Source organism: Symphalangus syndactylus, chromosome 1, assembly GCF_028878055.3.
Source record: "Symphalangus syndactylus isolate Jambi chromosome 1, NHGRI_mSymSyn1-v2.1_pri, whole genome shotgun sequence".
NCBI lineage: Eukaryota > Metazoa > Chordata > Mammalia > Primates > Hylobatidae > Symphalangus > Symphalangus syndactylus.
Genome location: NC_072423.2, coordinates 110,694,692 through 110,717,652, shown reverse-complemented (window position 1 = coordinate 110,717,652; position 22,961 = coordinate 110,694,692). Strand labels below are relative to the sequence as shown.

The 22,961-nt window shown below is 57.7% G+C and overlaps 1 protein-coding gene across 1 annotated transcript; it reads left to right on the top strand.

Annotated features, from left to right (window-relative positions):
* The first annotated feature begins 6,089 nt into the window (after window positions 1-6,089).
* Window positions 6,090-21,722, top strand: SLC38A3 (solute carrier family 38 member 3). The gene is made up of 16 exons (XM_055276162.2): window positions 6,090-6,175; window positions 14,906-15,057; window positions 15,158-15,239; window positions 15,410-15,525; window positions 16,143-16,216; window positions 16,301-16,393; window positions 16,487-16,568; window positions 17,992-18,074; window positions 18,169-18,227; window positions 18,426-18,590; window positions 18,667-18,746; window positions 19,020-19,120; window positions 19,343-19,467; window positions 19,554-19,698; window positions 20,629-20,732; window positions 20,821-21,722. The coding sequence occupies exons 2-16, from the start codon at window positions 14,957-14,959 to the stop codon at window positions 20,923-20,925; spliced, it is 1,515 nt and encodes a 504-aa protein (XP_055132137.2). The 5' UTR covers window positions 6,090-6,175; window positions 14,906-14,956; the 3' UTR covers window positions 20,926-21,722.
* Window positions 21,723-22,961: the final 1,239 nt, after the last annotated feature.

The following is a 22,961-nucleotide window of genomic DNA, read 5'->3' as shown; positions in this document are numbered from 1 at the left end:
CAGGCGCCCGCCATCACGCCCGGCTAATTTTTTGTATTTTTAGTAGAGACAGGGTTTCACCATGTTAGCCAGGATGGTCTCGATCTCTTGACCTTGTGATCCGCCCGCCTTGGCCTCCCAAAGTGCTGGGATTACAGGCTTGAGCCACCGTGCCCGGCCCTCTTGGTAGTTTTGATTTGCATTTTCCCACTGCTTAGTGATGTTGAGAATCTTTTCCTGTGCTTATTGGCCATCTGTATATCTTCTTTGGAGAAATGCCTGTTCAAGTCCTTTGCCCATTTTTGAATTGAGTTATTTTAATGTTGTTGTTGAGTCTTAGAAGTTCTCTATATATTCTGGAGAATAATTCCTTATCAGAGATAGGATTTGCAAATTTTTTTCCCACTCTGTGGGTTGCCTTTTAAACTTGTTTTATGTATTTTTAATGGTTAATTTTTTTCCAGAACATTAAATAGTTGAAAAAACTTGAAAAAGTAGGTATGTTAAAACTCACACTATTTTAAGCTTAAATATTTTATTTATAACTTAAACAGAATTTTTTTTTTTTTTTTTTGAAATGGAGTTTCACTCTTGTTGGCCAGGCTGGAGTGCAATGGTGCGATCTTGGCACACCACAACTTCCACCTCCTGGGTTCAAGCAATTCTCCTACCTCAGCCTCCCAAGTAGCTGGGATTACAGGCATGCGCCACCACACCCAGCTAATTTTGTATTTTTAGTAGAGACGGGGTTTTTTCATGTTAGTCAGGCTAGTCTTGAACTCCCGACCTCAGGTGATCTGCTCACCTCACCTCCCAAAGTGCTGAGATTGCAGGCGTGAGCCACTGTGCCTGGCCAGAATTTCTTATAATTCTATTTTCCTGGGTTTAATGGAGACAAAAATAACCAATACTATTTTCAAAATCTGCTTCTTGAAAAAATAATTATTAAAAGTTTTCATTAAGGCTGGGCATGGTGGCTCATGGCTATAATCCCAGCATTTTGGGAGGCAGAGGGGGAAGAATCACCTGAGGTCTCGAGACCAGCCTGGCCAACATGGTGAAACCCCATCTCTACTGAAAATGCAAAAATTAGCTGGGCGTGGTGGCTCATGCCTGTAGTCCCAGCTACTAGGGAGGCTGAGGCAGGAGAATTGCTGGAGCCAAGAGGCAGAGGTTGCAGTGAGATTGTGCCACTGCACTCCAGCCTGGGCAACAGAGGGAGACTCTGTCTCAAAAAATATATATGTTTTTGGCCGGGTGTGGTGGCTCACGCCTGTAATCCCAGCACTTTGGGAGGCCAAGGCGGGCGGATCACGAGGTCAGGAGATCGAGACCATCCTGGCTAATACAGTGAAACCCCATCTCTACCAAAAATACAAAACATTAGCCAGGCGTGGTGGCGGGCGCCTGTGGTCCCAGCTACTCAGGAGGCTGAGGCAGGAGAATGGCATGAACCTGGGAGGCGGAGCTTGCAGTTAGCCAAGATTATGCCACTGCACTCCAGCCTGGGCGACAGAGCAAGACTCCGTCTCAAAAAAAAAAAAAAAAAAAGAAAGGAAAAAAAGAATATATATATTTTTTTCATTAAAACATGTATATAGGGTCACATATTTTTCCTGGAACCAGTGTGAGTGTGGAGGAGGAGAGGAGTGTGGCTCAGGTCCCCATGAGGCATAGGTTATGTCTCCGTTATCTGACAAAACCAAGGGCTACAAGGCGAGGGGCTCAGTGACAGGGGTTGGGGTCCGAGCGGTTGACCAAGCACAGGCAACGCCCCCACTAAGCCCGTATTGTGGAGGGGTGTTGGATGGGCTGAATTTGCAGGACCTGTAGTGCTTGGGGGAGATGCCCAGGAGGCCAACTGATACTCAGTGCTGGGCAGAAAGCTAAGTGTAGGCAGCATCCTCAATGTCCAGGTGGTGGGGAGCTGTGAGCCTGTCGGAGGCTGGAAAGGGGAGCATGAGGGCACCCAGGCCTGAGCACAGGAAGAACACTGGATGGGGTTGAAGAACAGTGTACATGTGGGCAGTGATATTGGTGCTGTTCAGAAGCCTGGGCATGGGGGGGATCTAGCCAGTGGTGCAAGACCCCTGCTGGGTGCTGTTGGCCTGGCTGAGCCAGGGCTGCTCATCTCTACTAAAGACCTGCTCCCCAAACAGTTTGCTAGAGTGAGGTGGGATGAGGGTAGTGACAGAGGGAGGTAGTGGGCATGGAATAGGAGGCCTTGAGGAGCTGGAAGTGTTAGGCTTGAGAGGGAGGAAGCTGTCAGGCGAGGTGACTTAGTGGGGCCTTCTGCATAGCCACCTTGTCTTGGCAGAAAGGTAATGCGCTCCCCGGCCTTCCTGCACAAGGGACAGAAGAGCCCCAACAACATACAGGGGCTGGACCCTGCCCTCCAGGGGGTCCCGCCCCACATATGCTTCTGACCCCGGGGTCTGGGATTCGGGGTTGGTACTCCTGGATCCTGTGAGTTGGGGACGCTGCCTGGCCTCAAACTGCCCTGTCCATGGCCAGCAAGTGTGGAGGGGCCCTGAGTCTCCCAGCCTGAAACCTGCTTAGCCCTGCTCACCACACCAGTGTAATTACACCCTAAGGAGCAGGATCAATGGGTGCCTGATGCCTGATTCACAGTCCAGGGCAGGGGATCAGAGAGCACTGGCCCAGAGTCGGCACAGCGGCCACACCCCAGTCTTGTAGGTGAGGGGCATTTACTGTGGGCCCCTCTAGCCACCACCATCCCTGCCTGACCTACAACCTCAAGGTGCCCCTGAGGGCCCCCACAGCCTTCAGCTCTGGCTCTGGTGGGACTAACATGGCCCGGCCACTGACCAGAGATTAGACAAGCCTGGTGGATGGTTAATGCCACTGACGTCAGGGCCTGGCCGGGTAGCCACTAGGGGTTTGGGCCCTCCCCACAGGCAGTAGCATAGTCCATGTGACCAGGGCTCATTAAGCCGCTTCAGTGGCCAGAGAAGCTGGGGGCCAGATCGCAGGAGAGAGAGGGCAGGCATGTCAGGGCTGTGGGGGCCAGGCCTTAGCCACGAGGTCACCAGCTCTGGGGGCCCAGGCCGGGGAAAGGCTGGATAAGAGGGTTGCCTATGGGTCCCCTCCATACTTCTACACTCTGTGTTGTGACACTAAAGCCCTGTTCATGCCCAAAGAGGAGCCTCCCAGGCACCAAACTGAGCAGGGTATAGTCAGCAGCTGGGGTGTGGTAATAGACCCTGAGGTGTGGAGGTGAGAACCACCTTCTCCTGAGGATTTCAAACCCCCGATCATGAGCCCAGAAGGAGCGTGCAGGGCCTCCGCCCACCAGGGCTAGCCCGACGTCCAGACTCCTTTCCCTCTGGCAGAGCTCCTTTCTCCATCCACAGTGCCCTTCCCCTCCCCACCCTGGCTTGTGCCTTTCTTCCCCTTGGCAGAGCAAGTCTGTGGGCTGCTTTGCCTTCAGGCTCTCCTTGATTTGCGCCCTCCAACCTCGCAGGCGCTTTCCCATCTAGACCACTTGGAGACAGCGCTTGGAGACACTAGGGCTGGGGCTGTGTGGGTGGGGTGACAAGAGCAGCAAGAGCAGTAAGTGTCGGACTAGCTGGCTCTTCACAGTGACTCAGGCAGGGTTCTCAGAGGTGATCTATGAGGGTGATGAAGGACAAGTAGGAGTCTGCCAAGGAGGTGGAACAGGGTAGGGAACCTTCAGCCCTGGGAAGCACGAGGGCAGAGGCACAGGAGCATGAAAGCTAGCAAGTTCTGCTAACAGCAGGAACGTGTACAGCGTGGCCAGCCAGGCCCGGGGGAGGTGAAGAGGCTTGCTGGGAGCAGGTGGGGGGATAGGAGGGAGGCCAGCCAGGTGTGGGGGCAGGAGCTGCAGGGGGTCTGAGGAGTCAGGGGACACAGATACTGGGCTCTGGAAGGGCTGGGTTGGAGGCGAAGATGGGGCATTGCTGTTGGAGATGGTTTTAGGGCACTGTGTGGACAGCACGTTAGCAGAGATGGTGGCATGGTGAGAAGAGGCGGTCTAGCTAGAGGCTGAGAGTTCATGACTAGAAAGGAAGAAAGAGAGCCAAGGGCTATTGGGGCCCTGGAAGGAGGATCTGAGCAGTCCTGGAGCCCTGAGATCTGCTGCACGGGTCTGGCAGTCTTTCAGGCCTGGGTTTAAGTTTTCAGAGATGGGGCAGTGGAGGCAGAGGCTGGGCTGAAGCCTGGGATAAAGCTTACCCCATCCTCCATCCCACGGGCCACCTGCAACCCTGTGGTTGCTTGGATGGACATTTCCTCCAGCCTCTGGAAGAAGGTGACCGGCAGCTCTCATAGCCACATCTTAGCTGTCCAGCTGTCCGGTCACCACAGGCTGGGCTGGGAGATTCGGCAGGTGGTGGGAAAGGCCTCCGAGCTGTGTTTGCCCTGGCTGGGGCCCAGGCCTAGCAACAACAAACAGTCAGCCCCTCCCCCAGCCTGGTCACAACTGGTCTGACCCAGGGACCCCACGTCATACCCTCCTCTGGGCCTCCCACAGCAGCCTAGCCCAGCCAGCCCCTGCTTCCTCCAATCTAGATTGAGGACCCCAACACTCATATCCCAGGTGACCTTGAGCCAGCCCTGGCCCCTCAGGAACTGCCAGTGGGAGCCACCAGCCCTTTGCAGATAGCTCCTGTGAGCATTCAGGGTGTCTGCAAGTGGGAGGTTGAGAGGTGGGAGGCAGGCCTGAGACCCTCGTCAGCGCCTCTTCTATATGGCTGTCCCATGGCAGAACCATGCACTTTTGGAGGGTGGGCGTCAAAGTGAGCTCTGATCTAAGGATGATATCAGCCCCAGACCAGGAGGGAAAGGCAGCCCTTTCCCATTTTCCAGCCACCAGCAAGGCAGAAGTTCGAGTGGCTTGAGGTTTTCAGGGGTTGCCACCATCCCAATGCCTTTCTCTCTAGCCCTGCCAGCCAGAGCTGAGTCCCCTGCCCGGTCTCACAGCTTCCCCTCCACCCATTCCTCTCAGGAGAAAAGACAGCCATTTCCACGTGACAGAGGGAAACTGAGGTACGCCAGGGCTTGGCTGTGGTGGTTCTGTGAGTCAGCAGGAGAGAATCCTGGAGTCCTGACTCCCAGCCCAGGGCAGGGGAGGGTGGGGTATGTCCTCTGAGGGCATTCCCCCCCGCACTGGGAAGTGGGGCAGGCATGACACAGAGAAGACCAGCTTGAATAGGAACAGCAGAGGCCATGAGATTAATCGGATCAGAGCCAGTGGCTGAGAAGCAAGGGGCACAGCTGTTCTGAGAACCCCCCCAGTTCACCCCGAAGGTCAGCATCTCCCCCAGCTTCCTACTGGTGGAACCTGGGACCTTAACACCCACCACCCACCTCTGAGCACCAAGGCCCTGAGTGGAAAGCAGGCAGGGGTGGGATAAGGAGCCCCCAGCCAAGAACGGGGCCATCCTAAAACCCCTATCTGTCCCCAGGGCACCAAGTCCCAGCCCCCTTCTTGTGGACAGGCTGACAGCTGTCTCCTACACCTTCTAAATAAGGATGAGGGTCATGGTCGGGGGGCCCCAGGCGAGGCTCAAGCAAGCCAAGCCTTACTCCTTGCCTGACCTCACTGCCCCTGCCCTCTCTGTTCCAGCCTCAGCCTCCTCTGAATATCTGGGGTGGAGACAGAATTGATACAAGAAGCCCTCCCACCCTCGCCCCCACCCCACCCCTGGTTGGGAAGGGGGAGGCAGGTAGAAGAGGTATTTTGTTGCCTGAGTGTCGCCTGAAAGTCCCCCATTCAAGCATCCCTCACTGACGCTATGCATTGCCAGTCCTCTTGGCTGAAGCTCCTCTTCTGGCTTTGGGGGGTGTGGGCAAAGCATTTCAGGGGTTAAGGTGACACCCACAGACCTCAGAGAGAATCTGCTTTGGACTGAAGCATACCCCCCACAAGACTCAACGGAGCCCCTCCGGCAGCTCTGCTCTCCCACCTAGGGGCTCCCTAACGCTCAGGCCGCCCCTTTGCTCCCGGCCTGCCCCGGCCCCCGCCAATCCCCGGACCAGCCCCTCCTCCTGCGGGCCGCCAGGGATTGGCGGGCGGGGGGCGGGCCGGGGGCGGGGCCGGGCGCCCTTCATCCCCCGTCGCTGTTGTCGCTGTTGCAGCCCTGAGTTCAGCCGGGAGCAGAGCGAACCGCACCGGCCCGAGCGGAGCGCCGCGCGTGCCCAACCGCGAGGCCAGGTACCGCTTCGGGAGTTCATCCACCCGCACAGGGGAATCGGGTGGGCCGAGCCCTACTGCCCACCCTCCTGTCCATAGCCGGGCTCTGGGCAGCTCTCCTCTCCCGTCCTGACCCGGGCAGGCGCCCCAGCCTCCGGCGAGCCAAAGCCCCGCGCGCTCCAGGCGCTGGTCTTGGGGACCTGCCAGTCGGGACTCAGCGCCGAGCTTAAGCAGGGCCCTGGGGGTACCGAGAGGGACACGTCGTCGCCTTGGGGCCTCTCGGCGGGGCTGGGAGGTACAGCAGGAGGTCGGCGGCACCCGGGGCTGGGACCACTGGACCCATGGGGCAGGCTGGAGAGGGCCGGAGGGGAGGACCCAAGAGGGGCCTGGAGCAGTCCCTGGAGCGCTGCCCCGACGGGCGCCTGACAGGCAGAGCAGCCCGGCTGGCACGATGGGAATCCGGGTATATTTATCCCGGCTGCTCTGGACAAGGCCTTGAGGGCAGATCGGGCCGGGCCGCCTGAGGGGCCGCGGGGTACATGCTGGTCCCAGAGCCGGTGCCATTTGCAGAGGAGCCAGCGGGCACAGAGGGCGCAGGGCGCGAGTGGCTCCCTGACCTGAGGCCGGGGCGCCGTGCGAGCTCCTCCCCACCTGGCGCTGGGTAGGGTGTAAGTCAGAGCCCGCGCAGCGCACGGCGGAGAGAAGGAACCAAGACTTGGTTTGCAAGAGCCCGCCCCCGCCCCGTTGGCCCCTTCGATTGGCCACAGCAAATGTGTGCGTTTGTTTACACCCGGGCAGGGGGAGGCCAGGGGCGGGATCGGCGGGGACCCGCCCTTTTTCCCCCACAGGGACCTGAGTCCCGAGTCCAGGTATGGGCTCTCAGACAGTTCTGAGAAAGGCTAAGTCAAAGGCTCTTGAGCCCTGAGAAACACCATGGAGGACATCCCCACTCATGCCCATCCTTCCTTCAGCCTGCCAACCCTGTCCTTTCTTCCATGACCGACTCCGGCCACAGAGCTGCCCCTGGAAAAGGCCCTTGGACCTTTCACCCCTTCCTGTTCTGTAAAAGGTCTGGGATGGGGCTCATTTCCTTCTGGAAAGGAAGCAAATCCCTCGGGGCTCTCAGTCTGGGGGACAGAAAGCTAAAGAGACCCACGGATGGTTCCATTTTGAATGGGGGAAATTCGGCACAGCCACGGTACCCTTCCTGCAAGAAGCATCACTGACGGGAGGGATGAGGACTGGAAGAGGCCAAGCCTGGCACATCTCTGAGAGGGCTGGAATGACTGAAACCAGAAATCGGAATCTGATTTCTTGACATTGGGAGCAGGGGGCTGAATCTCTGGGGAGGGTAGGAGTCTGTATCTCAGAATTTTGTTCTGCCTGGGCCCATGGGACCCATGTCTTCGCTGGCCTCTCAAGCCACTCCTTGTTGTGTGCTGGTTCTTTTGGCCCATGTCACAAATGGTCCCCGTACCAGTCCAGGGCTCCAGGTTGCCAGATCCTGACAACTGGTTGCTCCTGTCCTTGTGCCTTGTGCCACTGCCCTAGCAAGTAGCCTTGAAGCCCTGGACAGATAGAGAAACTGAGGCACCACAAGACTGGCTGGGTGGTTCATGGTCTCTGGGTTGAGTCAGGGAAGGATTTTAAGCTGAACTGGATACACCCTGGAAGTCCGGGCTGGGTGTGAGGACAAGCATCCAGTTTGAGAGGGAAACATATTTGGAGGGGAGTGGTTCGGGGTGGGCCACCAGGGAGGTGTAGTTTTGGCGTCTCTGTGAACAGAAAGCTGACGTGGAATGTGCAGTCTATGCTATAGCAGAATTGGGACCCAGTGGGAGGATGTTCTAGTGTAGACATGGCCAGGGACCAGGCCTCACTTGGAGCAGGTAAGAGGGCTTGCCGAGGGCCTCAAATGCATTCCATTCATTTATTTTTTTTTATTTTTTTCATTTTTTGAGCTGGGGTCTCACTCTGTTGCCCAAGCTGGAGTGCAGTGGCACAATCTCGCCTCACTGCAACCACCGCCTCCCAGGCCCAAGCAATTCTCCCACCTCAGCCTTCTGAGTAGCCAGGACCGCAGGTGTGCAACACCAAGCCTGGATAATTTTTTTTTGTATTTTTGGTAGAGACAGGGTTTCATCATGTTGCCCAGACTGGTCTCAGACTCCTGAGCTCAAGCAGTCTGCCTGCCTTGGCCTCCCAAAGTGCTGGAATTACAAGTCTAAGCCACTGCACCCGGCCATTCCATTCATTTAACATTTGCTGAGCACCTACTGTGTGCCGGTGTACACTCTTGTCTAGTGGGTGAAGGGTAGGCCTTTGACTCTGGGTGGTAGGACAGACATAGGAGAACAGGGTGGGGCTCTAGAGGACCAGGCGGGGCTTCTGGGGGCCAAAGGGAAGGACCAGCTGCTGGGCAGGAGGGGCTTTCCGGCCAGTGGCCTGGGGTGGCTTGGTTTTGAATTTCCGCTCTGCGGGCCACGTCCTGTACACAGCCTCTCAGCCAGCACGTCTGCACACGTGCATGGCTGCTGAGAATGGGGGTCACTCCGACTGACCATCATCTCCACATGTATTTTCCATTGCTCAGGTAGACAAGTCCTGGGTGCTGGACCAGGGATCTCTGAGCTTTCCAGTTGGGCCTGGCCTTGTGGCCCTAGTGGGCTCAGCCCCACCCTCTGGGTGTTATAGCACCTGGTTGGTAGTGGCATAACCTGCTCTGTGGGGACCTGGAGGTGCAGCAGCAGCCTTTTTGTGGGGTCCTCCAGGGTTCCGCCTGGCCATCTTGGCAGTGCCCATTGGGCCTACTGCCCCCTCACCTGGGCCCCCTGGCTCCCTCTCCCCTTCTCACTCTTTCTGGCGCTCTCTTTTTCTTCAGCTTTCTCTTTTTTTTTTTTTGAGATAGGGTCTCGCTCTCTTACCCAGGCTGGAGTGCAGCGGCGTGATCTTGGTTCATGCAGCCTCTGCCTCCCAGGTTCAAGCAATTCTCCTGCCTCAGCCTCCCGAGTAGCTGGGATTACAGGCACCTGCCACCATGCCTGGATAATTTTTGTATTTTTGGTAGAGACGGGGTTTCACCATGTTGGCCAGGCTGGTCTTGAACTCCTGGGCTCAGGTGATCTGCCCGCCTTAGCCTCCCAAAGTGCCTGGATTACAGGCGTGAGCCACCATGCCCGGCCTTACAGCTGTCTCTTGCTGTCTCGTTGTCTGTCTTTTCCTCCATTTGGCTGTCTCTGACTGGGTGCTCACTCTGTTTCTCACCTCCCTGGTTGTTTCTGTCACTCTCTGTCTCTCTGTCTAAATGTCTGTCCGCTATCTGCATGTGATTTTTGTCTGTGTGTTTTTCTGTCTGTGTCCCTCTGTGTGCAACTGCATTTCCCTGTCACCCTGGGCCTCTGCATCTCTGTCTGTCTGTCTCTCTGTATGGATCAGTGTGCATAGACGCATGGAGCTGATGACTCTGTGTTTTCTCTCCCTGCTCTGTCCCTGTCTATCTCTTCCCTCCCTCTGCCTTTTCTTCCTGATGTTGGATGTCGCCCCTCCTCCAGGCCGACCTTGACTTTAGCCCCCCATCGGACTCTCTGATGAGTCCTGAACTGCCCGAGGCCTGTGCTTCAGCTTTCTTTGGGGCCAGAAGTCCGGCTGTCTAAATATTTGGCCGCCTCCAGGGGATTCCGGGTCAGCAGGGAGGAGAATGGGCTGGCTGGCGCAGGGTCTCCCCTGCCCCTGGGGGGCCACAGTCACGTGATGTCCTGTCCTTTGCCTCAGCTGGGCCTCCGGCTGCACGTCCTTCTCAGCAGGCTGGCAATGGGGGAGGTGGGGACTGCTGTTGCTCTAGCCCACTCGTGAACCAAGAGCTTCTGGCTGCAACCTCTATGGGTGGCAGCCTGAGCAAGGAGGGTCCAGGGCTGGTTGGGAAGGGAGGCTGAGGTGCCTGAGGTTAGGCCCAGCTACAAGCATCTGTTAGAAAATGTACCCGGCCATGGCCGGGCACAGTAGCTCAAGCCTGTAATCCCAGCACTTTGGGAGGCCAAGGCGGGCGGATCACGAGGTCAGGAGATCGAGACCATCCTAGCTAACATGGTGAAACCCCGTCTCTACTAAAAAATACAAAAAATTAGCCGGGTGTGGTGGCAGGCGCCTGTAGTCCGAGCTACTCGGGAGGCTGAGGCAGGAGAATGGTGTGAACCCAGGAGGCGGAGGTTGCAGTGAGCCGAGATCACGCCACTGCACTCCAGCCTGGGTGACAGAGCAAGAGTCTGTCTCAAAAAAAAAAAAAAAAAAAAAAAAAAAAGAAAATGTACCCGGCCACAGGAAAGTCTACCTTCCGGCCCCAGCTGGGTCTCTCAGATCCTCCTAGACACCTCCGGATGCCCAGAACACAGAGCCACAGACCCTAGATCCCAAGGCCAGGGAGCTGGGGGTTGAGGATTAACATGGCCAGTAGTTCGGTTCTCTGGGCCATCTGCCTTTCCCTGGATATGCCCCCGCCTGCATGTCACTTCTTCAGTATTAGCCCAGTGTTGGCCACACACTGGCCACTTGCATTGTTGTGTTGTTGATGAGGAGGACGTGGAAATATGGGTCTAGAGGAGGGTAAGAGGTGTCTTTTCCCTGTTCTAACACCCTCCTCCCACCTGCTTTGTTCCTAGACCCCTGACCCCAGCAATCAGCTACCACCAATTCCTGTGGCTGTGCCTTGAGGACATACAGTCCAAATGTCTCCATTGGATCTGGTTTCCCCCCTTACTAACACCTTGTCCTAGTAAGGGGCATCTTCCCTCTGAAGCCTGGAGGAGCAGGTGGACAGAGGGGTAGCTGTCCAGATGGGTACCAGACTTAGGAGGGGGGCACCCTGTCTCAGCCAAGGAGGGGAGTGGTAAAAATGAGCTGAGCTGGAACTGGGGGCAGCCGTCACCCCTGAACCCCCAGGGATAATCACGATGGACCCTCAAGCCAGGCCAGCTGTCTCTCTCCTGAGATCTTGGCAGAGGTCAGGAAGCTTGGGCCTTCGCAATAAGCTCCAGAGGGTCTGTGCCTCCACTGGTGCAAGTGGCCACCAAGGTGAAAAGAGTGTGAAGGCCTCCCTGTCACCAGCTCACTACTGCAGACTCAGACCCACTAATGTTCCTGAGCATGGGGAAGGAAAGCAAGGCTCAGAGTCCTGGGGACTCCAAGGACCTTGATCCCTGGGCAGAGAGCTGTGCTTCCTGTAGCCGCTTGCATCAGCCGCCCTGAAGTGGCCTGGATTCCTGGGGCTCAAAATCTTTAATTAGCCAAACTCAACACCTGCCGAGGTGTGCCTGATGAATTCTCACTGGGTGATGTTCGCGCGGGCGGGCGTTACCTGCTGCGCCATCCCTGTGGCTCCTGGCCCCTCCTGGCCCTTATCTCCCAGGAAAACAAACAGGTCCCAGGGCAATGGCCTGGGCCATTGATTTACTGCCCGGGTTCACACTACATCCATGACAGATGCCATTCTGATGACCTGCCCAAGGACACTGTGATCTCCCCATCCTAGCTCCCGGCCACTCTCTGGGCACCCATGGCCTGTCCTGGGGAGGAAGCCTTTGGGGAGGCTCTTCACTCATCCCCAGCTTTGACCAAGCCTCACGGGACCCCTAGAGGACGGGGATACACTGAGGTCCTGAGCTGGGGAGTACCCTGCCCCTGGCCACACAGTGAGGCAGGGCCAAGCCCAGCCCTAGAGGGTCTACTCTGGGCTTTCACCACAGGGGATCAGGCTCTGCTGGGAGCCTTTCTTATGCAGGAGCCCTTCCCTGAGTTTACCCCAATTCCCGGATACAAAGGAGCCTGGGAGGCCAGAGGCCTGAGGGGTAGGAGCTGTCAAAAATGGGCTGGCAGCCTCAGGGAATGGCTGGGGGCTCCATGCCAGGCCAGTGTTAATCCTCACCCTGGCCCCCAGCCCCAAGCCCTCCTCCCTGTCCTGGACCAAAGTCCAGACTCCTAGACCTGGCCTTTATTGCTCTATCAGGTCTGTCTGTCGCCACAGAAACTTGCTTCAATGCTCACAGCCTGCCTTGTACTGCACCTCAGGGCCTCTGCCTATGCTGTGCTCTCTGCCTGGTACACTCTTTCCTGTTTGACACCCCAGGGTGCCTACTAGAATTTTAGGACTGGCTTCGCCACCTCCTCCAGGAAGCCTTCCTTGATGCTCCCCATCCACCTTTTTTTTTTTTTTTTTTTTTTTTTTTTTAGATGGAGTTTGGCTCTTGTTGCCCGGGCTGGAGTGCAATGGCACAATCTCAGCTCACTGCAACCTCCGCCTCCTGGCTTCAAGCAATTCTCCTGCCTCAGCCTCCCGCGTAGCTGGGATTACAGGCATGCGCCACCATGCCCGGCTAATTTTGTATTTTTAGTAGAGATGGGGTTTTTCCATGTTGGTCAGGCTAGTCTCAAACTCCTGACCTCAGATGATCCTGCTCGCCTCGGCCTCCCAAAGTACTGGTATTACAGGCGTGAGCCACTGCGCCCGGCACCCCCATCCTCTTTTTTGAGACCCAGCACTATGTGGCTCACACTCAGTTGCAGCAGGAGCTATAGGGTGGTGATGAGGGTGCTATTTGGGGGGATTTGTCTCTTCCAGGCTAGAGGTCACTTGAGGAGAGATATTCTAAATCCTTTCCGGGATCTCGGGCCAGCCCAAGACCCAGCAATGACTGGTCATGATTGAGTAATAGCCACCAGGCCCCAAAGGTCTAGGCCCAGCTACTGCAGGGGGGTTGGGGAACCTGGAGCTCAGACCTCAGACACTTCCCACGGCCCATGCCACAGACTGTGGTCTCCCTGGAGGCAGTGCCTGGCTGCTACGGAAGGATATTAGGGCAGAGAAGGGTGTTTTGTCCAGACTGCCAGCTCAGCACACTCTGAGGGCCTGTCCCAGCCTTCCCAGGGCAGGGGGCCGAGAGAGGGCTGAGTGCAGGGGGGACCCTGGAGTAGCTCTGGACGCCAGCACCAGCACCTCCATACCCAGGTGGGACACTTGGAGGGATGCTGATGGCAAGGCTTAGGGCAAGGGCATGAGGACAGGAGGACCCAGGCAACTCTGGGGTCAGGGGAGAGGGCTCAAGAAGAGATGCTGACATTGTTATAGTCCTGAGTAGGTGGGGCTGGGAGGAGAGGAGGTAAAATGCTGGCATCAGAAGGAGAGGCAGGTTTGAGGGATGCAAGTTTGCCATGTGTGGGGTCTCCAGGGTCCAGGTGCCAGAATCTGAACTCTGGCCTGGGGCTGCCTGGGGCAGTGCAGGGAGGGAGTCCTCTGACCAGAGAGGCCAGAGGCTGCTGTGACCTCTGCTGCCTCCGGGGGCACCAGGCCTGAGGCCTGAGGCCAGCCTCTCTTGTTCACCCCTAGCCCTGAGTGCTACCTTTGAGTTCCCCAGTGCTCCAGATTCAAGGGCAGACCCGAGACCATCAGGGGCCGGAGTGGGGATGGGGGGTTCAGGGCAGAATTCAGGGTTCTCCATCAGAGAGGGCACCATGGCTTCAGGACCAGGCTCTGGCTGTCCTGCCTGGCAGCGCTGCCCCCCTCACTGGTCTCCACTCTGGCCTCAGCTCTCCTGCTGGCCAGGCTGGCCTTCAGGGTGTCCTTACAGAACCTGGGGGCACTATGCCCAGCCACCTCTGGGTATGAGGTAGGCAATTCCTGGACCCAGTGATGGGAGAGGGGCCAGTGAGTTGTCTGGGCAGTGGGCAGGGGTGGTGGAGGAAGGAGAGCTGGTTCCTTTGAGGCCCAGCAGGGCCAAGCCCTGAGAGCAGAGAAGGGAGACTGATCTGGTGACCCAGGCTCCTCTACAGCCAGCCAAGGGCCTGAGCTCCTGGCCTGGGGCCCTAGGAAATGGGGGTCTGTTCAGAGGGTCCACTCCTGGACGGCGGGCCCCTGAGGGTTGGGGGTTCCCTGCCTGGCAGTGGAGGAGAGGCTTGGAAAAAAACATGGCCCTGAGGCCAGGACTGTGTGGAGGGTGAGGCGTGTGTGGCACAAAGAAGCAGCCCTGGAGCACCCGTTTCCTGGAAGGCCCCCTGAGGGCCCTTTGCTGCAGCCAGGCGGGAAGGGCCAGGTGTCCAGCCACCCAGCACTGCCTCAGGCATCCTGGCTCCGGGGAGGGGGGACAGTCTCTGCGCCTGCCGTTCCCAGCGCCAGCTCTCAGCCCACAGAGGGCTCTTTGTTCTGGCTGCCAGCAGTGCCCGCCGGGCGGCTGGGAACAGGGCCCACAGCCCTCACCCTCTCCCAAGGCCTCCAGCCGTCGGGCAGTGCCATTCTAGGTTGGGCAGGAGGCCCCTGGACACAGGGCCAGTGCAGGAAACCATCTCCCAGTACTGATGTCAAGGAGGGGAAGTCTGTCCTGGGTACATACCCAAAGTGAAGTCTGGGGGCCTGGGACTGAGCATCTGGGGATGCTGGTGCCACTGGGCTCTGAACTCGGGTCATCCAGATGACCCTCACTTCACAGACGGTGAAATCGAGACCCTAAGGGCTTGCCTGGACGGGTGTGCGTGTAAGAAGTGCATTATGTACTGGCTAGGGTGTCCCATCAGAACGTCCTAGGAACTCAGGTGTCTGAGCTGGATTCCCCCAACAGCAGATCCCAGGGAGGCAGCAGGCAGAGCTGCATGTGAGGGTATGCCCCGAGTGACCATCTGGGAGGTGTGCTATGGCTGCAGGCCTCAGGTAGGAGGCTGGGCCGTAGGCCCAAGTAACAGGGCTAACCAGAGGGACCGGCTGCTCTGCAGACATCTGACTGTTGGTGTGAGACCAGTGCTCCTGGTGGTGTGCCCTGAGCCATGGAGGCACCTTTGCAGACAGAGATGGTGGAGCTGGTGCCCAATGGCAAACACTCAGAGGGGCTGCTCCCAGTCATCACCCCCATGGCAGGCAACCAGAGGTGAGTACAAGAGGGACCCAGTGGTGGCTCAAAATAGGGCAGGGCAGGGATACAGAGCAAAGGGCTGGAGCTGAGCCACCCACCTGACCTGTGCCTACAGGGTCGAGGACCCCACACGGAGTTGTATTGAGGCCAAGAGCTTCCTACAGAAAAGTCCCAGCAAGGAGCCACACTTCACCGACGTGAGCGGGGCAGCAACGGGTTTTGGGAAACACTGTGGGGAGCTTGGATGCAGTAATGAGGTGGTCTCTGGCAGCAGTGGGAGGCTGAGGGATCGTCAGGGGAATGCCGTGATGCCCCTGTCCCTTGCTGACTCTTCCCACCCCTCCCCATCCCATTCTGGTGCCTGCAGTTCGAGGGGAAGACATCATTCGGGATGTCAGTGTTCAACCTCAGCAATGCCATCATGGGCAGCGGCATCCTGGGACTCGCCTATGCCATGGCCAATACGGGCATTATCCTTTTCCTGTGAGTGCCCTCAGAGAACCTTCTAAAGATAGGCGCCCTAAGCAAGCCACCAATCATGACCTCTCAGGACCCACCAGTTCCCTGTCCCAGCACCCAGGCTGCAGTGGGTGGGCACTTCTTACACTAACAAACCACGGCTGAAAAACACATCCACAGCCAAACAAATATACTTCACTGCCCAGTAAACTGACTGAGGTCACAACACAGGCTGGTCTTACAGGCCAGAGACTGTCCTTTTGCCACCTTACACGTGATGGCCAAGCTCCACAGCCAGGCCTTGTGTGGGCACATGTGTCCTTTGCCTGCGGGCTCTGCCCTGAAGCCAGAATGGAAAACATGTTTGTTTCAAGGACTTGAGAGGAGGACGTGGTCAGAGGGCAGTCACAGGGACACTCTTGACCCAGAGGACCCCTTCTGGGGTGTGTCGCACCCTGGATCAAACGGGGTGGTGTTCATCACCCCTGGGGCCTGCTGAGCTTGCATCCATACCTGTTGGGAGTCCAGACACCCAGGTCACAGACCCTCCACCCCCAGGCCTCCCAGAGCCCCTCACCCTCTGCCAGCCAGGGTAGCCCCTCAGTGGCCTCTTTTTCTTCCATCTTCCCATATGTCCCTAGGTTCCTGTTGACGGCTGTCGCCTTGCTCTCCAGCTACTCCATCCACCTGCTACTCAAGTCCTCAGGGGTCGTGGGTGAGCCTCACACCAGCCTGGAATGGGCGGGAGCTGGTGGGTAAACTGAGGCAAGCTCCTGACTTCTTGACCCTGCTCCCACAGGCATCCGTGCCTATGAGCAGCTGGGCTACCGTGCCTTTGGGACCCCAGGAAAGCTAGCAGCAGCCCTGGCCATCACGCTCCAGAACATCGGAGGTGAGAGCAGTGGGCAGTAGGGAGGTGGACGGCCCCGAAAGCTGGCCGGTTGGGCTGACCTCAGCGCCTGCCTGCCCGCCCCTCTCCCCACAGCCATGTCCAGCTACCTGTACATCATCAAGTCTGAGCTGCCACTTGTCATACAGACCTTTCTGAACCTGGAGGAGAAAACCTCGTGAGCCCTGGGGTGGGGAGGGGAGGGGAGGGGACGGGAGAGGTGCGGTGCAGTGAGGAGGGATGTGGTGGGGTGGGGCTGGGTGAGGGTGGGGGGCCCAGGCTGGGCTGGTGGGAGAGACAAGACAAAGCAGACAAGAAGCTGGTGGAGTGGGGAGAGTTGCCAGCAGAGCCAGCATTCAGTTCACACTCATTTGGGAAGCACCTAGGGGACCCCCCGCCAGAAGGGGCATGTGGGGCTAGGGGCAGGGTACAGCCGAGGAAGCTGGGCCTCTCCTCACCCGGGACCCAGCCTGTGAGCGTGGGAGGCTCAGGCTTAGCTCTAAGCGCCTGCTATTCCTGACCATGGAGTTGCCCCCACCCCCCCCAACCAAGAGATTAAGCCCAGGTGTCCCAGTTGCCTATCACTTTAGCCAGCATTGACTGGACATCAAACGTGCTTTGTGGAACAGAGGGGACACAGCCAGGCCCTGCTCTTGACAGCCCAGCCCGAGCAAGCAGAGGGGCTGGGAGGCTGAGAGTAGCTCCGGCAAGAGGGAGAGCCAGGATTCTGCCCCTGGGGCCCTGGGCCTTTCTCGAGGAGTTGGCCTTGGGGCTTGCCTTTGAGGACGGTCCTGGCCCTTATCCCCTTGTTTCCCTGTGGCCCATATCCATTCCTGGTGGGTAGAGGAGGGGGCAGGATGAGGCAAGGCCCAGATGCCAGAAGGAACCGCAAGGGGCACAGGTTATTGCAAGTGCCAGAAACCCCCGTGGAAAATACCGCCTCCCTCTAGAACCAGGTCCCTCTTCCTCCTCCCACCCACCTCCATCCAAAGGCTGGGCCCAGACCTGTGTGTCCTGAGAAAAGCAACAGCAGTGCCTACAATAGAGAGGGTCCTGAGCATGAGCTGTGTGCCAGGCTGGAACCTTAGTTCTCACGTCACCCTGAAGGACAGTACTGAAGGCACGCCCCCCCGCCTTTTTTTTTTTTTTTGTGAGAGGGAGTCTCGCTCTGTCGCCCAAGCTGGAGTACAGTGGCGCAATCTTGGCTCACTGCAACCTCTGCCTCCCGGGTTCACGTGATTCTCCTGCCTCAGCCTCCTGAGTAGCTGAGATTATAGGCGCGAGCCACCATGCCCGGCTAATTTTTTTTTGTATTTTTAGTAGAGACGGGAGTCCACCATGTTGATCAGGCTGGTCTCGAACTCCTGACCTGATGATCCACCCACCTCAGCCTCCCAAAGTGCTGGGATTACAGGCGTGAGCCACTGCGCCCAGCTGGGCATGCCCATTTTGCAGATGGGGAAAGTGAGACTCAGAGCTGTGGACAAACATTCTTCAGATGTCACTCAGTGGCACCATTGGTGACTCCAGCAGAGGGAGGCAGGGGCCCCATCCCAGGCTGAATGGATTCTGACCCTGGCTCCCGACTCCTGTCCCTGCAGGGACTGGTACATGAATGGGAACTACCTGGTAATCCTTGTCTCTGTCACCGTCATTCTGCCCCTGGCACTGATGCGGCAGCTTGGTGAGTGTGGAAGGGTCAGAGCCTTGGAAGGGATGTTGGAGGCATACACCATGGGAGGGGCCCCAGGTCTCAGAGTGCTCCCTCCACTTTGCAGGCTACCTGGGCTACTCCAGTGGCTTCTCTCTTAGCTGCATGGTGTTCTTCCTAATTGCAGTGAGTCACCCTCCATGTTGGCTGAGAAAGTGGGCAGCGGGTCTCCTGGGGGAGTACCCTGTCATCAGGACGGGGCAGGTGTCTCTGGGAAGCCTGGGCCAGAAGGCAGCTCCACCAGTCCTGATCTAGATGTGGCTTCATGGTGATTTCCCAGGCAGCCCAGCCTGGCTCTGACACCCTCATCCCTCCCTACTCCAGGTCATCTACAAAAAGTTCCACGTGCCCTGCCCACTGCCCCCCAACTTCAACAACACCATAGGCAACTTCAGCCACATGGAGATCGTGAAGGAGAAGCAGCAGCTGCAGGTCGAACCTGAGGCTGCAGCCTTCTGCACTCCCAGCTACTTCACGCTCAACTCACAGGTTCTGACAGGTCAGGGCGGGGCAGGGGCCCCGTGAGAGTGGCGGACTGCCTTGACACAGCCTCGTGTTTCCCCAGACAGCATACACCATCCCCATCATGGCCTTCGCCTTCGTCTGCCACCCCGAGGTGCTGCCCATCTATACCGAGCTCAAGGAGTAGGTGTCTGTGGCTGGGAGCGGGGGTGGGGCTGCCCTGAGCTGGTCTGGGGAGAATGGATGTGGTCCTGAATGTGGAGAGGGGAGTGACGGGAGCCAAGTCACTTTATCTAAGATGTCCGTGGCAGCTATGAGAGGCGATTATGAGCAAGAAGGAGACTCCCTCAGCTGCTGAATGGTGAAAGTATGATGCCAGAGAGAGCTTGGGGCACATGGGGGTCTCCCAATGTTACCCAGCTTGTCACCAACACCCACCCTCCCACTTCCCCACAGCCCCTCCAAGAAGAAGATGCAGCACATCTCCAACCTGTCCATCGCTGTCATGTACATCATGTACTTCCTGGCTGCCCTCTTCGGCTACCTCACCTTCTACAGTACGGTGGCACCGGTGGGCAGAGGCCTAGGCTAGGCTGGGGGGAAGGGGCTGGTTGTGGCCATGGTGCCCTCCATACCGAGGCGTGTGGTGTCTGGCTGTGCCTTGACGCTGTGGAGGTGAGTCTGCATGTCAATCCCCATAGTGTTGGGGTCCCCCAGGCAGCTCAGATCCCACCTCCTTCCTGGGGCCACCTACTGACCACCCTCCCTGCCTGCCACAGACGGGGTGGAGTCGGAGCTGCTGCACACCTACAGCAAGGTGGACCCGTTTGACGTCCTGATCCTGTGTGTGCGCGTGGCCGTGCTGACAGCAGTCACGCTCACAGTGCCCATCGTTCTGTTCCCGGTGAGCTGGTGGGCAGGTGGCCAGACTAGTGGCGGGGGGGGCTGATGGGGCCAACAGGCTGATGATTCTTCCCACCTGTCCCCCAGGTGCGCCGCGCCATCCAGCAGATGCTGTTTCCAAACCAGGAGTTCAGCTGGCTGCGGCACGTGCTTATTGCCGTTGGCCTGCTCACTTGTATCAACCTGCTGGTCATCTTTGCCCCCAACATCCTGGGCATCTTTGGGGTCATCGGTGAGGGTCTGGCCCTGCTGTGGAAGCAGGGTATTGCCCCAGGGGAATTCAACCCTGCAAATCCTGGCAGATTCCTGAGCTTACACCCTACATTAAGTGCAGTGGCCATGTGCACAGTTTGGCCTTCCATCTGAGCTTTTGTCCATAGGCTATTCTAATCCCTTTTCAGGGCTCAGAGCCACTGAGTCAGTCCCCCTTGCTGGAGGACAGGGGTGGATCCCAGGGATCAGAGGCCGCCTCAGAGGATCTCACTGGGTCTTGTCCACATTTCACATGTCAGGAAACTAAAGTTCAGAGTGATTAAAGGAGGAGCAGGGCCACACGGCTGGTGAATAGGAGCCTTGGGCTTGATTCAGCCCCAGGATCACTGGACTCCAAGTTTGGTGCTCCATCCACTGCCTCATTCCAGATGGGGCTCTCAGCTGGTAGAGCAGGCAATTCTGAAATGTCTTTGGGGTGATCCAACTCAGAGGACTAACAAACTGCCAGGACTGACAAACAGACCTGGGGGCTGAGTATCATAGATATCACGGACAGCACTCTTCGTTCTCTATGTCCGAAATCCAACTCGAAATGAATTAAGCAGAAAGGAATCCACTGGCTCAAATAACGGAGAAGCCTTCAAGTATAGCTGTAGCCTGGAGCCCAATACCCTTAAGCCCTCATCTCTCTCCATCTCTTGATTTGCCTTTCCTCATTGCTAGCTTCATTGGCTGACATTCTTCTGACACCGACATCACCAGCCTTCTATCCTCATGGATGGAGAACAAGGGGGAGAGGCTGGTGGGCTAGAAACAGGCAGCGCTCTCCAGTGGTCTCAACATGAAACTCCCTCAACAAGGAGTGTTTGATCTCATTGAAGAGTCCACCCCCGAACCTTAGTCAGTAGGAGGATATGAACCAGCAGTGGCCATGTCTTGTTCTTTGCAGGTGCCACATCTGCCCCATGCCTCATCTTCATCTTCCCTGCCATCTTCTACTTCCGAATCATGCCCACGGAGAAGGAGCCTGCAAGATCCACCCCCAAAATCCTGGTGCGAGGGGCCTGGAGGCCGGTGGGCTGGTATGGGGCTAAGGGAACTGCCCTGACCTTGGACCTGACCCTGACTTCTGATTCCACAGGCCCTGTGTTTTGCTGTGCTTGGCTTCTTGCTGATGACCATGAGCTTGAGCTTCATCATCATTGACTGGGCCTCAGGGACCAGCCGGCATGGAGGAAACCACTAGGGTGACCCTCATCCTGTTCTGTCTACTCACCCTAGCAGCCCTGCCCAGACTCTTCAGCCCCTGCTCCCATCCAGTGGCCAGTCAGGGGAGGACAAAGATGCGATTAACACTGTGCCATTCAGCCAGGCCCCGTGTCCTCTCTGTGGAAGGTTTTTGTTCAAGAGCCAGGACCAAGGCCCTTGGGCCACTACCCTGCTAGGCTCCAGAGCTGTAGGGACTTCCTGAACTGGGAGAAGGGTAGGGCTGTCGCCTTAGATCCCGCCCAAGCCCCTCATTCCCTCCTTGCACAGATGCATACACTGGGGCCCAGCAGCTGCCTCCTGAGGTGACATAGCCTGTAGGAACATATACAGCTGGGATCGGCCTGCAGCCATCCCCCGACCCTGCTGCTAGGCCACAGTCTGCGCCCTGGGGCCTCATCTCCCCCAGCCCACTTGTTTTCCCCCCTTTTATTCCCTAGGCCCTTTTCAGACGCTCGGGCCCTTGGATACTCTTCTCCCATCCCCCTTCACAGGATGACACCCTCCCATACCCCATAGCTGGGGCCAGCAGGGTCTGCTGAGGGTGGAGCTGGTGTAGGGACCCCCAAGAGACCCCTGTCCTGTCCCTTCACCAGTCCTGGGGAGGCTGGGACTCCCCCTGCCACAAGCCTGGGCCACAGCTCACATTCCACTGCTGGGAGAAGAAACAGGCCGAGGCCCAGAGTGGCCTGCCCCCGGGAGCCAAAGACCCCAGTGGCCACACTGGGATAGGGTGGGGAGGCTGGCAGCCCTCTTTTATAAATATTATACATAAGACCAGCTGTGTTTTCTATTCTTGGTCTCCATGGTCCCTGGATTCCCGGAAAGTGAGGTAGGGGCCAGAACATGGATGGTGATGGAGGGCCCCCATCTCCTTGTCTGGGATGAGGGTGGGGACAGGGCAAGTCCCCCACCCACCCCACCCCCTGCCTCCCAAACTAAGCAGTGGCACACTCAGACCCAGCTCTGGGCCTGGGCCAGGCTCAGCACAGACCTGCTTTCTCACGGGTTGAGGTGGGGAGGAATTAATGAGGCCCCAGGAAGTGGGACAGAGAGAGGCCTCCGGAAGGAGGCAACGTGAGGTGCATCCCCAGCAGCTTCAGGGAGGGTCTGAGCTGGGGGCAGCTGAGCCCTGAGGGAGCCCCAGGAAGGGCCCCCTGTCCTCCCCTAGCTCCCAGGCTGCCATGTCAACTCTCTTGTGAATGCCCTGAGTCTGGGGACAAAAGTCCAGGAATCCTGTGCCCTGTTGGGATGATCTTTTTATTAACAGTAAAATCCACTATGAATAGGCCGGGCGCGGTGGCTCACGCTTGTAATCCCAGCACTTTGGGAGGCCGAGGCGGGCGGATCATGAGGTCAGGAGATCGAGACCATGGTGAAACCCCGTCTCTACTAAAAAATAGAAAAAATTAGCCGGGCGTGGTGGCGGGCGCCTGTAGTCCCAGCTACTCGGAGAGGCTGAGTCAGGAGGATGGCGTGAACCCGGGAGGGGGAGCTTGCAGTGAGCCGAGATTGCGCCACTGCACTCCAGCCTGGGCGACAGAGCGAGACTCCGTCTCAAAAAAAAAAAAAAAAAAAAAAATCCACTATGAATAAAGTGGGTTAGTAATCCCTGTTTTTGGGGGGCCCCAAATGGCAAAGAGGGGCGGGAGTCCAAGGTAAGGCAGGGGCTGCAAGGAAGCAGGACAGCCCCAGGTGTCCTGGCCCCAGTGGGACTGGGAAGCTGCCCACTGCCTTGGGCAGGCCTGAACCAGCTGGGACCCAGTGGGATGGAGCTGCCCAGGCCTTGGCACCAAACCCTCATTAGGAGAGACCCTGCACCAGGCTAGGCTGCTGGGGAAAGGGCAGCAGGAAAGATCCAGTTTGAATTTGCAAGGCAGCTGCCAGCTCGGGAAAACCCTGAAGAAAGAACTTCCTCAAGCCGGTGGCTGCTAGGCCCACAGCAGTGCCAGCTCAGCCGAGGGGAGCTTCCTGAGTCCTGTTCCCATCAGGCCCAGGCATCTGACTCCAGGCTGG